The sequence below is a fragment of the Mesoplodon bidens genome (genome assembly GCF_964165515.1).
Source record: "Mesoplodon bidens genome assembly, chromosome: 7".
NCBI lineage: Eukaryota > Metazoa > Chordata > Mammalia > Artiodactyla > Ziphiidae > Mesoplodon > Mesoplodon bidens.
The window spans coordinates 56,382,026-56,399,476 of NC_138164.1; the positions used below are offsets into that span (position 1 = coordinate 56,382,026).

Here is a 17,451-nt window from a genome sequence, read left to right on the forward strand (position 1 = left end):
AGTCATTCACTCAATCGACAATATTCATTGAGTCCTCACTAAACAGAGAAAGCCAAGAAAGATAATTATCAACTGCTTCAATCTGGTTCAATCCATGAGCTAAACCATAGGTTAATAAAGTACTCAGGGTCCTAGACGGTTGTGTGTAAGTACAGTCAAGGGGATATACCACCTGAGAGCTGAGGTTAGGTCACCTGGTTACTAAGGAGTTTCTCAGGAAAAAGAAACTTATGCAATAGACCCTTGACATTCCCAGGGAATGGATCCTGAGCTCTTTCTTTGCAAATTCTTAATCCTAGCTCTTTCCTAAAAATTATCTGTCTCTGGAGCCAGGATTGCCCATGCATAGCCTCAAATTCTAAATCTATAGCCCATTCAACTCTCACACCTGATCTCTCACCTGGTAGCTGTTTTTCCAGAGAATTTCTCCTGAAGTCTCCTGAGGAGCTTCCTTCACTGCCCTCCACATTATTTGAATATGGGCCTCAGCACAATTTCAAAATACTGACTGCAGTGATTCGGTGTTGCCATACATAGCTGGAATGGCTGTTGTCAACTTAGTGAATGTCAGAGATCTGCTGGGTCTGTTCAAGTCCCACCTAATGCAACGCAAGTCAGAAACGTGACATGTCAGCTGGTACAGCAGGAAACGAGAACATACACACCTTCTACTCTCAGGATCTGCATCTGGTAGGAACGATAGAGCCATTTCCAGGGATGGCTGTGAATTATCCGTGCTTTCAAAGACTCTGTGGCCCCCAAATTTCTTCATCCCCAGCTCACCTAAAACACCAATGGCCCCAATAACTCCGTGGGAGGAGTCTGCATTAACTGAGTTAGGACATTTTATGCCTTCCCCCCGCCTCAGCTCCCGCCGCCTCTCGCCTGCTCTCCAGCCACTGTGCTAATCTGTGAGCACCTTAAGGGTGCCCCCACCACAGGTATTTGCATGTGCTGTCCCTCTGCCTAGAATGATGCTCTCACTCCCTTGTCCACAGCGCGCATTCGAAGACCACACTCCCAAGAGGCCACCCTCTCCGACATAGCAGTCCTGTCCCTCTCTAACCCCTTACTCTGCTTTATTTTTTCCCCTAGCCTTTATCTGCTTGACTTGTTATGTCTCTCTTTATAATGAGAATATAAGCTCCAGGAGAACTGGAACTTTGCCTTTTTCACTGTTGTGTCTCCAATTCCAAAAACAGTGCCTGGTACACGGTAAATGCTTAGCAAACATGTGCAGATTGAATGAATGAATGAATAAGTCAGTGAGTGAACAGGCCCTGAAATATATAGATACCATGTGAAGCTTTTGAGAAGAGGTTCTCTGAGAGATGGGACAAAGAAAAGATGCTCTCTGAGGTCTACAGGCCTGGACGCTGCTCTTTTTTAGTTAGAGGGGCCTGAATATTTAGGGCTCGAGGATACTGGATGCCAGGATCTTAGAAGAATCCAGAAACCCGGCCACACACATGTTGCATTTTCATAGAGTGGCACCTCCAACATGTTAGCCATGCCCAGCAGGGCTCAGTTCTGCCCTTCCTCTGTCCTCCCTGAAATTGCTTATCCCCCTAACACGCACCACTTGCTGAGGAACCGTAAGAAGGGTCTCACAATTACCCTGTAATCACTGCAGGTCAATGACAAGGGGCTTGGGAGGCATTTCAGTTTGAGAGGCTGGTGAGCAGAGCACGATGGGTAAGGGCTGTTCCTCACCAGGATCTGTTCAACTCAGACCAGTGTCCGTTCCACTTATCTCGGTAGCCAATTCCTACCAACTGTTTGTGGTTTCGTATTTAAAGTGATGAAAGGCAACACAAGCACTGGGGGAAAAAGCAACTTCAAGACCCATATATGGTCACAATCTAACAACATAAATATCATGGTGAAGTTATTTCTAAATATCTGGAAAGGAATCCTTACACACACGGAAACTGAATGGTGTAATGGTTAATCTCTACGAATAATTCATTGCGGCCAGTTAGTCAGACAAATCCATAACTGATGCTTTTTTAAATCTTAGAGGAGTCCCAAGACCAGAACTCCAACCTCTACAAGTTATGTTTAAGTACAGGTTCTAATGTCCATCTTGCAACTTTGGGTCCTAAGTAATAATGATAATAGGTAATATTTATTTAGCACAAATTATTTTTGCCATGATCTGAACTTGTTATCTGCAAACTCTAACAGAGGTGCAATGTGGCTAAGAGCTCATTTTGCCGAAACCGGCAAGTGGAGAGCCATCGAAACCTGAATTTTTGAAAGACTACTAAACAAGTTGGTGTAGGAGTCTGAATAAATGCTGGGTCCTCTGGCTCCTGGCTGATTGTGAAATCTTTACCTTGCCTTTGTAACACTGTAACAAGGATGAAGAGGACAAGGAGTGAAATTTGCAAATGGGTATGTGTGACCTTTTGTGCAAACATGCGGTAGATCAGGAGCAAAAAAAAAAAAAAAAAAAGATCAGTTTTCTACCGGTAAAAATAATCGGCACTTTCTTCCAAAACTAAATATAGTCTCACCATACAATACAGCAATTACACCCTTTGGTATTTACTCAGATGAGCTGAAAACATACATCCACACCAAAACCTGCATACAAGTATTTATAGTAGTTTTATTCATAATTGCAGAAAAACTTGCAAGCAACCAAGATGTCCTTCAGCACGTGAGTGGACAAATAAAGGGTGGTACGTCATACAATGGAATATTATTCAGCAGTAGAAGGAGATGAGCTATAAAACCACTAAATGCGGACGAAACTTAAAGGCACATTACTATGTGAAAGAAGGCATCTGGAAAAGACAAAACTATGGAAGCAGTAAAATGATCAGTGGTTGTCGGGGGGGGCTGGGGGGATGATTAGACAGAGCACAGAGGATTTTTAGGCAATGCAACTATTCTGTATGGTATTATAAGTGTAGATACATGTCATTATACATTGGTCAAATCCATAGACTGTACAAGACCAAGAGTGACCATAAATTAAACTACGGACTCTGGGTGATAATGAGGTTGTCAGTGCAGGTTCTTCGATTGTAACAAATGTTTCTTTCTGGTGTGGATGTTGGTGGAGGAGCCTGGGAAGGAGTATGTGGGAATCCTCTGTATTTTCCACTTAATTTTGTTGTGAAGTACTCTGCAAAAATAAAGTCTATTAATCAAAAGAAAAGTAACGTGTAAGCCTGGGGGTGTGGGGAGGAAAACAACAGTAGAACTGAGCATCAGAGAAAGAATATGAGCAGATGTCCCAGGCATTGGGCTGGCCCTAGAGGCCAGGAGAGTGTATGAATGCACATCAAATTAACTGAGCACCTCTTACATGCCTGTCACATTTACATCCCCAGTATCTTCACAAAATTCTCGCACTGTAATTCTGGCTCAGAGAAAATCAATGATTTTTTTGCTAAAACTCCCACGACTAGAAAGTAGCAAAGCACAGGTTTCAATGCCATTTCTGCTGACTCTAAGTCCAATCCTCCCCTTTAAGTAACTGCTGGAAAGGTCAAAGCAGTGACTACGGAAAAGTTTGCTTTACGAAAGACATCACGCTTGACATTCAACTTTGCACATACGCATACAGAGTGGGTCCATGGATGGACTGAGTTTGTGGCTGGAGGGACAACACAAAACCACATCAACAGCATCACATTTACTTACTTCACCATTAAAAGAAAAATAAGAGGCTGCAGGGGAGGTGATAGGGAAGGAGGACTGAACAGAGAATCGTTATTACTCTCCAGAGTAATAGCCGTTCTGGAATTTCCCATGCCAAGGACAAAACTTCGTAAAGGACAGAGTCAGCTTCCCCTGGGGGTCACCCTCTCTGCCATGATGAGGAAGGAAAGCTTCTGCAGCTCTGGAGAGGGGCCGGGGAAGGTGGCCTCACAGTCTGGTGACAATGCAGACCTCCCCAAGTCTCCTTTCTTCTCTACAGTGCATGCCAGGGACACGGCCCATCTTCCTCAACTCTTCATGACCACACTCATCTTATTGTTCCATCTCCAAGCCTGGCTGGAAAGGAAGATAAAGTCTCCCACCTTCCTATTTCCTTGCTGCTCCAAGAAAACAAAGTCTCCATTCCATATTGCTTCAGGAAAACAGAAGGCAACACACACACACAAACACGCACACACACGCGCACACACACACACACACTTTCAGTACCTTACAAAGCTCTGGTCTTCATGTTACTATTCTAACCTCCAACTCCCTTCCCAGCTGGTAATTATAGGTCCCTTTTTGAGTCCCCACCCAACCACCCATTTTTAATGTCCTAAGGGTGCTCACCTGAAATCTTCCTTATTTTGACGAAGATCTTTCCAAAGGTCATGAGGAGCCCCATTACCAGGTCACTTTGCCATAATCGATCCAGCGCTGGGTGGCGAAATTGATGGCTTCCGCGCAGTTGAAGCCAGAGTGGTAGCCATAGGGAAACGTCACCATGAACTCTCCAGCCTCCTGAGTGACCCGACCAAAGGGGATGCCACTGTCCTTGAGGACCGTGGGTGAGATGAGAGCCACCTTGTGTCGCAAGAAGGCCTCACAGCCCCGCGAGCTGCCCGGGAAAAGCTCCCTGGCCAGGCGTTCCAGGCGCCGGCCGTGCTCCAGGGGCACCGCGTACCAAGTCTTAGGCTCCCCGAGGGGCAGGAAGTTGATGTTGTAAAGGTCCATGTCCTCCGTGTGCCAGGCGAAGGCGGTCTTCCACATGCCGAAGTACAGGTAGGGGGTGTTGACGCCTTCGATGACCACTCCACACTCCTGTTCCAGCAGGTCCTGAATGGTTCCCAGGTGGCCAAGGTTCCACTGCTTCCTGTTTTGATCGAATAAGGAGCCACTGACGTCCGCACCATATACTGATGAACCATAGGGGCGTGTTTTCCAATATTTTCGCTCCAGATCCTCAAAATCAGAGTAGAATGGAGTCTGGTGTTTTTCACTGTTTGTTAAGCGGTGATACTCGCTCTCGGTCATGGCTTTCTTCTTTTTCCGGTGCTGAGTAAACACACCTGCCTGCCCAGTGGTCACCTGATGGAGGGGAGTGGCTATTAAGATGTCATCGATATCATCGTAAATCTGGCTGGTTTTCCATCCTTTCGGTGGAATTACCTTGGCTAGGCCAGCTCGGTGTGCACCTTGCGACTCCATGTAAACAGTATATTTGCTGATATCTTCAAATTCTTCCATGGTTGGGTGGAAGATCTTAATGTTACAACTTGGGTTCTGGCTACCAAAGTGCTTAGACTGCATGGCGGCAATAGAATAAGCAACGGACTCCCAGCCTCTTAGGTATGCTTTGGATACCTGAGAATGCTGGGGAGTAACCTCTTCCCTATACTTTCTTTATTTTTCAAGAAGTTTTGATATATCTGAGAGGCAGGAACTCAGACTTGAACTTTTAAACAAACGAGGTGGTATCTTCTCCAGGCTTGTCAATCCACTCGAAGGACTCCACTCTTGTCAGCATTTTGAAGCCAAAGGAAATCCAGTATTTCCCAGAGGAGACGGCTCTCTGAGCCAAGTCCTGCCTCAGCCTGCAGCTCTGTGAGTTTCCTCTGTTGGGGGTATAAGTGCCTGAGGCCTCTCCAGATTCCCAGGCTTGAGTGCATGGGTGGCTCCTCACCTCACGGGAGCAGAAAGTCTCTTCATGGAAGTTTCCAAGCCAAACCTAAAGAAAGTACAAAATATTGAAAATAAGTGGATGACAAAACAAACTGATTTAACATCACGTAAAAGAAAATTGTATAGCAATCTTAATTTCAAAGTTTGAATTTAAGGGCAAAAAGTACACTCTTTTGGTAGGCATGTAAACTGGTGCAGCTATGGTGCATACTATGGAAAACAGTACGGAGGTTCCTCAAAAATTTTAAATACAACCACCATATGATGCTGCAGTCTCACTTCTGGGTAGATAGCTAAAGGAAATAAAAACAGAATATCAAGGAGATACCTGCTCTCCCACACTCACAGTGGTTAAGATATGGAAACAACCAACATGTCCAGCGATGGTTGAATGGATACAGAAGATGTGGTCCATAGATACAATGGAATACTACTCAGCCATAAAAAGAATGAAATTTTGTCATTTGCAACAATATGGATGGTCTTGGAGGGTATTATGTCCAGTAAAATAAGACAGAGAAAGGCCAGTATGGCATGGTATCACTTATATGTGGAATCTTAAAAAAAAAAAAAGAGTAAAGCTTACAGAACCAGAGGAGAAAAGTGGTTGTGGGGGAGGTCAGGGAAGGGAGGGTAAAAGGGTACACAGTGAATAAAGTCTCAGGAGCTAATGTTAACCATGGTGATTATAGTTGATAACAATGTGATGTATAGTTGAAATTTTCCAGAAGAGTAGGATTTAAATGTTCTTACCAAAAAAATTAAATATATGAAGGAAATGTGTTCATTAACTAGATGGGGGGAATCCTTTCACAATGTATATCAAATCACCACAAAGTTGACTGAATATTTTACAATTTTAAAAGTCAATTATACAGCAATAAAGCTGAAATTTAAAAATAAAGAATTAGGACAAATCATAAGACAGAAAAAGAGGAATACCTAACTGAACAGTAAGGACATTAAGCAAGCTTGAAAAGAAAGGAGTTAAGCACTCAACTCAAAAATTGGATGGCTTAACCCGAAAGATAAATTAGGGAAAGGAAAACAATGATATAAGCTGAAACAATTACAAAAGAAAACATAACACCCAATAGAAATGATGACTGAAACCCAAATGCAATTTGTAGACCATTAAAAGTGTAAAAACATGAGCATAAGAGAAAAGAGAGAAAAGTACAAGCATATCACGTTATAATAAAATAGGGGACGCAGATTAAAATCTACCATTGTAGAAAGAGTGCCTATGTAAACAAAAGCAGGATAAAAGTACAGAACACAAACATACGCATCCTTAGCAAGCATTATCCTTAATGTGTAAATACTTGAAACATTCTAATTAAAATCTAATCATTAATCTGCATTGATAGACAAATTATTAGAAATACAGGGTTCACTCAGAATGGGAGAAAATATTTGCAAATGAAGCAACTGACAAAGGATTAATCTCCAAAATTTACAAGCAGCTCATGCAGCTCAACATTATAAAAACAAACAACCCAATCCAACAATGGGCAGAAAACGTAAATAGACATTTCTCCAAAGAAGATATACAGATTGCCAGCAGACACATGAAAGAATGCTCAACATCCTTTATCATTAGAGAAATGCCAATCAAAGCTACACTGAGATATCATCTCACACCGGTGAGAATGGCCATCATCAAAAAATCTACAAACAATAAATGCTGGAGAAGGTGTGGAGAAAAGGGACCCCTCTTGCACTGTTGGTGGGAATGTAAATTCATACAGCCACTATGGAGAACAGTATGGACATTCCTTAAAAAACTAAATATAGAACTACCATATGACCCAGCAATCCCACTACTGGGCATATACCCTGAGAAAACCATAATTCAAAAAGAGTCATGTAAAAAAAACGTTCATTGCATCTCTATTTACAATAGCCAGGACATGGAAGCAACCGAAGTGTCCATCAACAGGATGAATGCATAAAGAAGATGTGGCACATATATACAATGGAATATTACTCAGCCATAGAAAGGAACGAAACTGAGTTATTTGTAGTGAGGTGGATGGACGTAGAGTCTGTCATATAGAGTGAGGTAAGTCAGAAAGAGAAAAACAAATACCGTATGCTAACACATATATATGGAATCTAAAAGAAAAAACTTGTCATGAAGAACCTAGGGGCAAGATCGGAATAAAGATGCAGATCTACTAGAGAATGGACTTGAGGATATGGGAGGGGGAAGCGTAACCTGGGACAAAGTGAGAGAGTGGCATGGACATATATACGCTACTAAATGTAAAACAGATAGCTAGTGGGCAGCAGCCACATAGCACAGGGAGATCAGCTCAGTGCTTTGTGACCACCTAGAGGGGTGGGATAGGGAGGGTGGGAGGGAGGCAGTTGCAAGAGGGTATAGACGTGGGGACATATGTATATGTATAACTGATTCACTTTGTTATAAAGCAGAAACTAACACACCATTCTAAAGCAATTATACTCCAATACAGACTTTGGAAAAAAAAAAGAAATATAGGATTCAACCAAGTTTCTGACACTGCTTAGTGAACAAAATCTATAGATCCCATACACCAGTTAACAATCAATTATAAAGTGAAAGAGTAAACAGGTTTTAATTCCTTTAATAACAGAAATACATGGCCCCAAAGAAGAAATCTAAAAATGATATGCATGCAATGCTTGTACTTTAAAGGGATAAATAAATGTGAATTCTACCAGGGAAGAAAAGTTGCTTTCTGGTATAAAATGTCATCCTTTTCATCTTTATGCTTTAAAGGAAAAAAAAAAAAAAAGGCCAAAAACGTGCTTGCCTTCTGCCAGTCTAAAATCTTAATTCCAAATGATACACAAGACCCAGAAAATGGTTTCCTTGAAGGATTCAGCCTCTGAATGAAACAGGCTGTGCTCAAAGTCCAGCTATATATGTCCCACACCAATTTCAATTTCAATCAGTAACACCCCAAATCTAATACCCTCATATCGAATCAAAATCTCTAATTTGATCCCACATATTTTTCAAGTCCCTTCCAATTGACACACTCCTTACCCAGTTCTAGAAACCCTCTCATTCTCATTAGATTGCAGTTCACTAAATGAGGTGCTTTTTCCTGAAAATCTTTGTGGCTTTTACCAAGAAAATATTAAGAAAAAACTTAACTTCACAAGTTGGAAAATAGTTTAAAAATAAAAACTCAAGGAAAGGATATCCCAACGTATAGTACCCTCTCTCTCGCTCTCTCTCTCTCTATGCATAAATAGTGTCATTTTTTAAAACTTCTGGTAGGAAAATAACTCTTTTGCTCATAAGCACAAATTACAGAAATAAAGTGACCTACCTTCTACCAACAAAATCCTGATTCCAGTTGGAGATATTCAAGGACCCAGAGAGAGAGACAGTATTCGCTGGGCAGCTGGCCTCCAAATGCAGACCCATGTCCTGATGGCTCTGGCTTTCTACCTGGGCAAAGGTATAATTTGATCAGCACCAATCAATGGTAATTGCTCTGGTGGGTGAGCCCACTTTGTCTGCGCCCTTTTGATTGTTTAAACCAATCTTACAGCGAACTAACAGGTTGAAAATAAAAGGAGTGGAAAAGTCAAACCAAGCAAATATTAAACAAAAGAAACCTGGTCTGGCAGCAATTAATATCGAATGTATTTATAAGGTAAAAGAAGGGCAGCTTATAGTTATGAGAAAGAAAAACTCGTGGGAAAGATTACAATGATGCACTTTACGCACCTAGACACATAACACTGAGACATAGAACACAAAGACTGAGAATTATAAGGTAAAACTGACATATTTGCCATCATGGTGTGAGGTTTTTTCTTTCAAACACCGTTCTTCCAGGAACTGATACATGAGGACAGAAGAAAATTAATAATGCTATAAAAGTTTAAACAATAAAGTTAACAACTTTGATTATATTTCCTGCAGCAACCACAGAGCAAAATGCTTTTCAACCCATATAAAATATTTACAAAAATTTACCGCTGTTAAGACCACATAATAAATCTCAATAAACATTCCATAGAATCAACGTATTGAGTACCATCTTGATCAAACTTTTATTTCACTCATGAAATAAAATTGAAAGTCAATAATGAAAAAAGGGAACACCACCATATTTATTTTAAAATGAATATCCACATAACATCTACAACAATATCCATATAATACCTAAAAATCTATTGATTTTTATGTTGTATGCAAGTAGTTAGTAAAAACGAAACCAAAATACCTCAGAATTATTTGAAAGAAAAAAAAGATAATGATAAAAACAATTCAAAAAACAAAAGGGAAAACAACCATATACAAAAATATAAATGATTAATAAAATAGAAGTCTGTAACTTACAAAATAAAATAAAGAAAGAACTGGTTAATAGATTATAGAGTACTCCCTGCTACAGGAAGAGGGTGCTCCCTGCGTGTGAGAAGCTGGTGCCAAGTGGCAAGTGGTGATGGGACTCGGGGAGGGGTAGTAATTTTATAGAGGTGGACCCTGCCAAACACCATTTTAACCAGGTCAACATCAAGAGTCATAAACTGGGAATTCCCTGGCAGTCCAGTGGTGAGCACTCCACGCTTTCACTGCCTAGGGCCAAGGTTCGATCCCTGGCCAGGGAACTAAGATCCCACAAACTGCGAGGCGTGGCCAAAAAAAAAAAACAAAGTCATAAATTACTTTGATAGTATATGTCCTTGATATGATGTGATTAAAATGTGACAAAATTCCCTCCGTAATCTTCCTCCAAAAAAACAGAGAAACCCAAGATAATCATAAGAAAAGCATGAAATTCCAATAGAGGGGCATCCTACAATATACCTGACCACTATTCCCCCAGACTGTCAGGTTTCCATGCAAAATTTTGGTCAGAAACAAGGAAAGTCTGAGAATCTGTTACAGCCAAGAGAAACCTAAGGAGACATGAAAACTAAATGCAATTTGATATTTTAGATGAGATCTTGGAAGAGAAAAAGGACGTTGGGTAAAAGGTGAGGAAATCTGAACCAATGATAGCCTTTAGTAGACAATAATATATTGACATTGGTTTGTTAATTGTAATCAATATACCGTGGGAATTAAGATGTTACTAATAGGGGGACATGGGAGTGGGGTCGGGTCAATGCACCCTGATCCACGTGCTCAATGTTTTGTAAATCTAAAACTGCTCAAAAGTTTAGGTATTACTAAATATAATATTGTAAATAATAAATAAACAGGAGAAGGCATCAATAAACCATATTAGAATGAAAAAAAACTTGAAACAATCTGAGTTTGGGAAACAGTCTACAATACAGCACATTATAAACCAAATGATTCTATGAACCACTATGTGACATAATCTTTTAGAGCACTTTAAAAAATATTTTAAAGTATGAAATACAAAGTGTTCACAGAAATCTATAAAGCATACATGTACACTTCAACAAATAACTATAGAGTGAGCAGAAGTGGAACCACTACCCAGGTCAAGAAATGCAACATTGCCAGGCACCTGGCTGCCTGACTTGTGCTCTTTTTCCCAGATTACAGCCCCTTCTGCCTCCTGGACTGACCTTATCCTAACTATTCACATAGTAATTTTGGTAAACGTTATAAAATTAAAACTCTGTCCATTTTTGAAAACTTTATATAACCTTGAAGAAACACAATTGTATTGATGTCCTTTAGTGTATTTTGGGTGTAGTTTTTCATCACTTACGCCGTTGCATGCAGCTGGACTTTTCTGTTTCAGTGCTGTAAAGCATTCAACCATATAAACTTTCTACTGTTGATGGGGCTGTGGGTTGCTACCACTTTGGGCCTCTTAGTAAAACAGCGTTGCTCTGAAAAGTCTCTGACGTGTATACTGGCCATAGAATATGTAAACTTAAACTTGCCACATTTTTCCAACACATTTTACCAGTTTACGCACTAGCTGCACGTAAGGGTGCTCATCACCCTTCATTTTTGCAAACCTTTGGTGATTTTCTGCCTTTTCAGTTTTAGCCCATCAGCTGAGGGCATAGGGCTACCTCATAATGATTTGCATTTACTTGGTTACTAATAGGGGTGAACCAATTTTTCTGATGATTATTGGCTGACTGGAGGTGCTCCTTCAGGAAGTGCCTCATCAAGTATTTTGTCCATTTTTCTGCTGGGTTGTCTGTCTTGGTAGTAGTTATATGTTCTGCTTATTAGTTCTTTACTGGGTATGAGTAACACGGTATCTGTTCTCACTCTTTGATTTGTCTTTTCACTCTCTTTTTCATTTCTTTTGATCAACAGAAGCTTCTCTGTACCTCTAACAGAACAAATATTATTAAAAATAGCTAATATTGACTGATCCATGTGGTGATGTCGCGCTCTCCTGGGCCGGGCCTAAGTCGTGCCAGACTAGGGACAGACATTCTTGGCGAACGGGATCACTCTTCTCCTTCTGTCGCGGGCCCCTCGCCTCTCTTATCACGCCCTCCCAGCCTGTCGAGGGGTGTGTGGAAGGCAGGGGTGGTGGTCTCCGGCCCTGCCCCTCGGTCGCCCGCCCCCTGCCTCACGGCGTGGGCGGGGCCGTGGTCCTGGGACGCAGCAGGCACTCTTGCTTCGCCTCCTTGGCCTGTGCCTCGCGAGCGGTCCTCCCCGCGTTGGTGGGGGGCCGTCCCGCCGCTGTGCTGCGCGCCCCTGCCGGCGCGTGAGCCTACCTTGCTTGGTCCTCTGTGGTGCCCCTGGAGCGCTCCAGGTCGTCCCTCAGGTGCCCGAGGCCGAGCGGTGGTGTCGTTCCCTTTTCCCAGCGTGCTCCTCGGCTCCCCGCCGCGGTGGTGCGTCCCGTGAGTGGCTCTCTTGGGGGGGTCGAGACGGTAAAGGGAGGCGTGCCTCTGTTTCTCTCCCTCGGTGGGGGACAGGTGCCTCCTCGTCGCCGTCGTCCTCCCACGGTGTGCTGTTGGGGGGACTGACTGTGGCCAGGCGAACGCCACGTGTGCCGCCCCCCCCCTTGTGGGGGCGGATCGCACGCGGGCGTGGGTCCGATCGTGTTGGGCCGAGGCCTGTGAGAAGGGGGTCTGTCGCGCTTCTCGGGCGTGCTCCCTCCTTCCGGAGCCTGGGGGCGGCAGAGGCTGTGCCCGCGGCTGTGGCCGCGAACGCTCCTGTGGGCCGTGTGCTTACCCATACCGCAGACCGCCCCGCCCACCCCCCGCCCAGTCGTGGACTTGGCGGCTCGTGGAGCGCCTCCGTGGGCCCAAAGGGCAGAGACGATGGGTGGGGGATGACGCACCGTCGGTGAGAAAGCCTTCTCTAGCGATCCGAGAGGGAGCCTTGGGGTACCGGACCCCCCAGACGCTGCCCCTCCCAAGCGTGCAGTAGCCACGGTGGCGACTGCCAGAGCACGTGTGAGCAGAGGCCCTCGCCTTCGCGGGAGGGCTTGCGCGGGTCCCGCGGTGGGGCCGAGCGCCGCTCTTTGCCTACCGCGGCACGCGGCTCCCCGCTCTGAGTCGGGGAAAGGTCCCGCCAGACCGCCGTCCGGCGCGGGGCCGCGCTCGCGGGCGGGTGCGCGTGTGCGTGCGCGTGCGCGTGTGCGTGCGGTGACCCCGGTGGCGAGCCTAAGGGGCGGGGACGCCTGGATGTCCCGACTACCCAGTCCCGCAGCCATGAGAAGTCCGTCGCGCCTACCCTCACCGCGAGTCGCAGCCGGTGGCGGTGTGTGGGCACGGTGGGGGTCGCCTCGCTCGGGAGCGTTTCCCTGGGGCGCGAGCCCCGTGGGTCGGACTTAGATGAAGGCGGATCTGGCGAGGACGGTGGGGTTGAGTTTGGGTGGACGGGTCCGTCCGTGCCACGCGGGGGGACCGTCGCACTCGGGCCCTGACGGCGGGGCCGGGTCGTGGGAGGCCCCAGGGTGGCTGGGGCCGGCCGGCATCTCAGGCGTCGTGGGACCGCCCTCCTATGTGTGGCGGTGGACCCCGCGTTTGTTTTCCTGGTGGCCCGGTGGTGTCTCGGCCCTTCCTGTCCCTGGGCAGCGCCCCGCGCCCCTGCCCCGCGGCCCTCGCCGTGTGTGCGTGCCGCCACCTCCCCGTCGTCGCCGGCCCTCACCCGCCCCCACCCCTCCGCGCCCCCTTACCCGTCTGGGACCGAAACGGCTTCGCTCACGTGAGGGTGTCGCCCCCCCCGGCCGCCTCGGCCGGCGACGTCCTCGGGTGGAGTGCTCACGGTTCCGAGGCGGGGGAGTCGGGCCCGGCGGAGGTGTGTGTGGGGCCCGCGGGGCGGCCAGTGTGCCCGCGGGAGAGTGTTGTCGCGGGTCGGCCGCGGCCCGTGGGTGTTTGGCGGTGGTGCTCCCGAGCCCCGCGAGGGGCCCCCTGAGTGGGCGCGAGGAGGCCAGTCTGCGTCCTGGGTGCCGCGGGACCGCCCCTGCGCTGGAGGCCTCTGGCGGTGAGACCCCGTGTCGTGCCCTGGCGGCCGACTTGCATTCCGGGCCCTTAGGATGGCCCCGGGCCCCCTCGCGTCGGCGCAAAAAAACCAAAAGACAAAAAGCTAATATATGATGACTATCTAATGCCAGACACTGTTCAGTGCACTCTGCATAGAAGAATTTATTTATGCCTTATCTTCATAGTGACCCTATAAGGGAAATCCTATGAACCCTATTTCTCATATGAGGGAACCGCATCAAGGAGATATTAAGAAACTTGGTCAAGGTGACAGATCTAGTAAGTAGGGAAGTATTCAAGCAAGAATCTCCAAGATGATTCCTTAAAAGAAGAACAAAGAGGGGTGACTTCTCCTCTACCGAACTGTGATATTTGAGCTGCAATGCACAAATATATCTACGTACAGAATAGAGGCCAGACACAGACACGTGGATATGTGGGAGTCTGCCTATGATGGAGGTAGGGTAGCAAACCAATGGGCAAGGATGGGCTATTCAATATGTGGTAGTGGCATTGGCACTATTGTGGGGGGTAGAATTGGAGCTTGACCGCATACCACTTACATAAATAAATTTGAGGTGCATTACAGACGGATACAACACAGAACTTTAAGAGAAAATAGTGAAGAATGTCTTTATGAACTCAGGGTGGAACAATGTCTTAGAGAACCAAAAGCACCATGATGGGAATGTCTGATATATTTAAATGATTCCAAAGTAATGACTGTGATGGTTAATTCCACAGGTAGACTGGGCTAAGAGATGCCCAGATAGCTGGTAAAGCATTACTTCTGTGTGTTCTGCATGGCTGTTCCGGGAAGAGATTAGCACTTGTATCAGTAGACTGAGTAATGATTTCCTTCACCACTGCAGCTGGGATCACCCAAACCACTGAGAGCCCAAATGCAACAAAAGAGCAGACAGAGTAAGGGTGAATTTACTCTCTGCTTGAGCAGACGCATCCGTCTTCTCTTGCTTTGGGACATCTGACATGAGCACTCCTGGTTCCCAGGCTTTTGAACCCAGACCCAAGCATATTCCCTGTTCTCCATCTTGCAGACGGCCCATCTGACAGATCGTGGGATTCCTCAGCCTCCATAACCAAATGAATGAGTTCCCCTACTAAGAGCTATACATATATCTCCTATCTATTCTATTACTCTGAAGAACCCTGACTAATACAATGACGTAAAAAATTAAAAGAAATTACAGTCTAGGAGAAGTTTGTCACCATACATGAAATAGACAATGAATTAGTATTCTGAATATCACATAACTTCTATACAACAACAACAAAAAATAGTCAAACCAAAAAAAGTAGGCAGAGCTTTAGAATAGGTAACTCAGAAAAGAGGAAATCCAAATGGCCAATAAATACAAGAAGATGTGCAGGATCCCTAGCAATCAGAGAAGCTATTCTCTGCCCATTTTGATTAGGTCTGACAATATAAAAAAGTGGGTCAAGATATGGAGAAACCAGAACCCTCCCACACTGCCTATAGAGGTGGAAATTGGAGGGCAAGCTGGCTTTTCCTAGTAAGTTAAAAGTCAACATAAATACAACCCAGTAATCCTCTATACAAAGCTGTTCTCTAAAGCATTGTTTGAATTAACAAAGATTTGGAAATGACCCTATTGTCCATCATCAGCAGATTGAATAAAATAAAATAAATTACAGAGATCTAGTTGACTTTGTTGAACTGACTAGGAACTATAGATAGGAAAATATTTAGATCTTGTGACTGTAATATTGACTTTTCTAAAAGGTGACGGTGGGGGTAAGTTGTTAAACCAACATGACATACTACTTTCGGTTTCGTAGCCTTTTGTCTACAAACTTGAGGAATATACACTCGACTCGTGATTGTTATTTTTCAGAAGTGGAGAGGGGCCTAGGAGAGATCGTGGCAGTGAGAACAAAGGTGGCTCTATCCTTGCCTCTATGGAATTGTCATTGTCAGTGTCCCTTGCTTTTCCAAGATTAAGTATAGCAAAAACTTACTGGACATGGAAGAACAGCTGGGTTTGGGCATCTTTTCCTGAGAAGAGTGGTACAGATTGTTAGTATCCAAACTGAGTGTGCCGGTTGACTTGAAATAAAATAGAATTTTCAGTAGAATTGCTTGATGAACCCCTTTCATTACCACCCCCAGCTCCTGATCCTTTCAAGAAGACTAATTTTTTTTAACGGAAGTATACTTGATTTGCAATATTGTGTTAGTCGCCGGTGTACAGAAAAGTGATTGTTATATACATATTTTTTCAGATTATTTTTCATAATAGGTTATTGCAAGATAATAAAGTTCCCTGTGCTATATTGCAAATCCTTGTGTTTCTTGTTTTGTTTTGGTTTTGTTTTGTTTTGCAAATCCTTGTGGCTTATCTGTTTTCTGTACAGTAGTGTGTGTCTGTTAATACCATACCCCTAATTTATCCCTCCCCTGCTCCCTTTCCCCTTAGCTAACCAGAAGTTTGTTTTCTATGTCTGTGTGTCTGTTTCTGTTTTGTATATAGAGTCACTTGTATTGTTTCTGAGATTACACGTGTAAGTGATATATTTGTCTTTTTCTGTCTTACTTCACTTTGTATGATATTCTCTAGGTCCATCTGTGCTGCTGCAAGTGGCAATATTTCATTTTTTTGGCTGAGTAATATTCCATGGTATGTATGTACCACTTCTTCTTAAACCAATCATCTGTTGAGGGGCACTTGGTTTGTTTCCATGTCTTGACTATTGTAAATAAGGCTGCTATGAACACTGGTGTGCATGTATTTTTCCAAATTAGAGTTTTCGTCTTTTCCGGATATACGCCTAGGAATGGGATTGTTGGATCATACGGTGTCTCTATTTTTAGTTTTTTTAAGCAGCCTCCATACAGTTTTCCATAGTGGCTGAACCAATTTGCATTCCCACCGAAAGTATAAGAGGGTTCCCTTTCATCCACACCCTCTCCAGCATTTATTATTTGTAGACATTTTGATGATGGCCATTCTGACAGGTGTGAGGTGATACCCCTGTGTGGTTTTGATTTGCATTTCTCTAATAATTAACGATGTGGAGCATCTTTTCATGTGCCCGTTGGCCATTTGTATATCTTCTTTTGAGAAATGCCTACTTAGGTCAAGGAGACTAATTTAGGAACCAGTGTACTGGTAAAACTAAACTGTATTTTTAACATTGCTTCTCTATATTGGGCAAAGGAAATTTTGTTTCACGTATAAAAGTGAAGTGAAAACATAAGGAGTGTAGTGGAAGAAATATTTTCTGAAATTTATTTTTGTTTCTTTTCCTTCAAAACCCCCAATTTTGTTCTCCTAGGCTATTTGGAGCATGTATCTGCCGGGAAGAGATTGTGATATCCCTGAAATGTAACAAGGAAAATTTCAGTTTCTAAAATTTAAAATAGCAATATGAGCCAGGCTACTGTCTTCATAGAGGCTT

At 44.2% G+C, this 17,451-nt stretch overlaps 1 protein-coding gene across 1 annotated transcript; it reads right to left on the reverse strand.

Annotated features, from left to right (window-relative positions):
* Nucleotides 1–4,341: 4,341 nt before the first annotated feature.
* On the reverse strand, nucleotides 4,342–5,247 carry LOC308620778 (lysine-specific demethylase 4D-like; the record flags this gene model as incomplete). The annotated part of the gene is made up of 1 exon (XM_081240684.1): nucleotides 4,342–5,247. One exon carries the CDS (start codon nucleotides 5,245–5,247, stop codon nucleotides 4,342–4,344), a length of 906 nt encoding a protein of 301 aa, XP_081096810.1.
* Nucleotides 5,248–17,451: the final 12,204 nt, after the last annotated feature.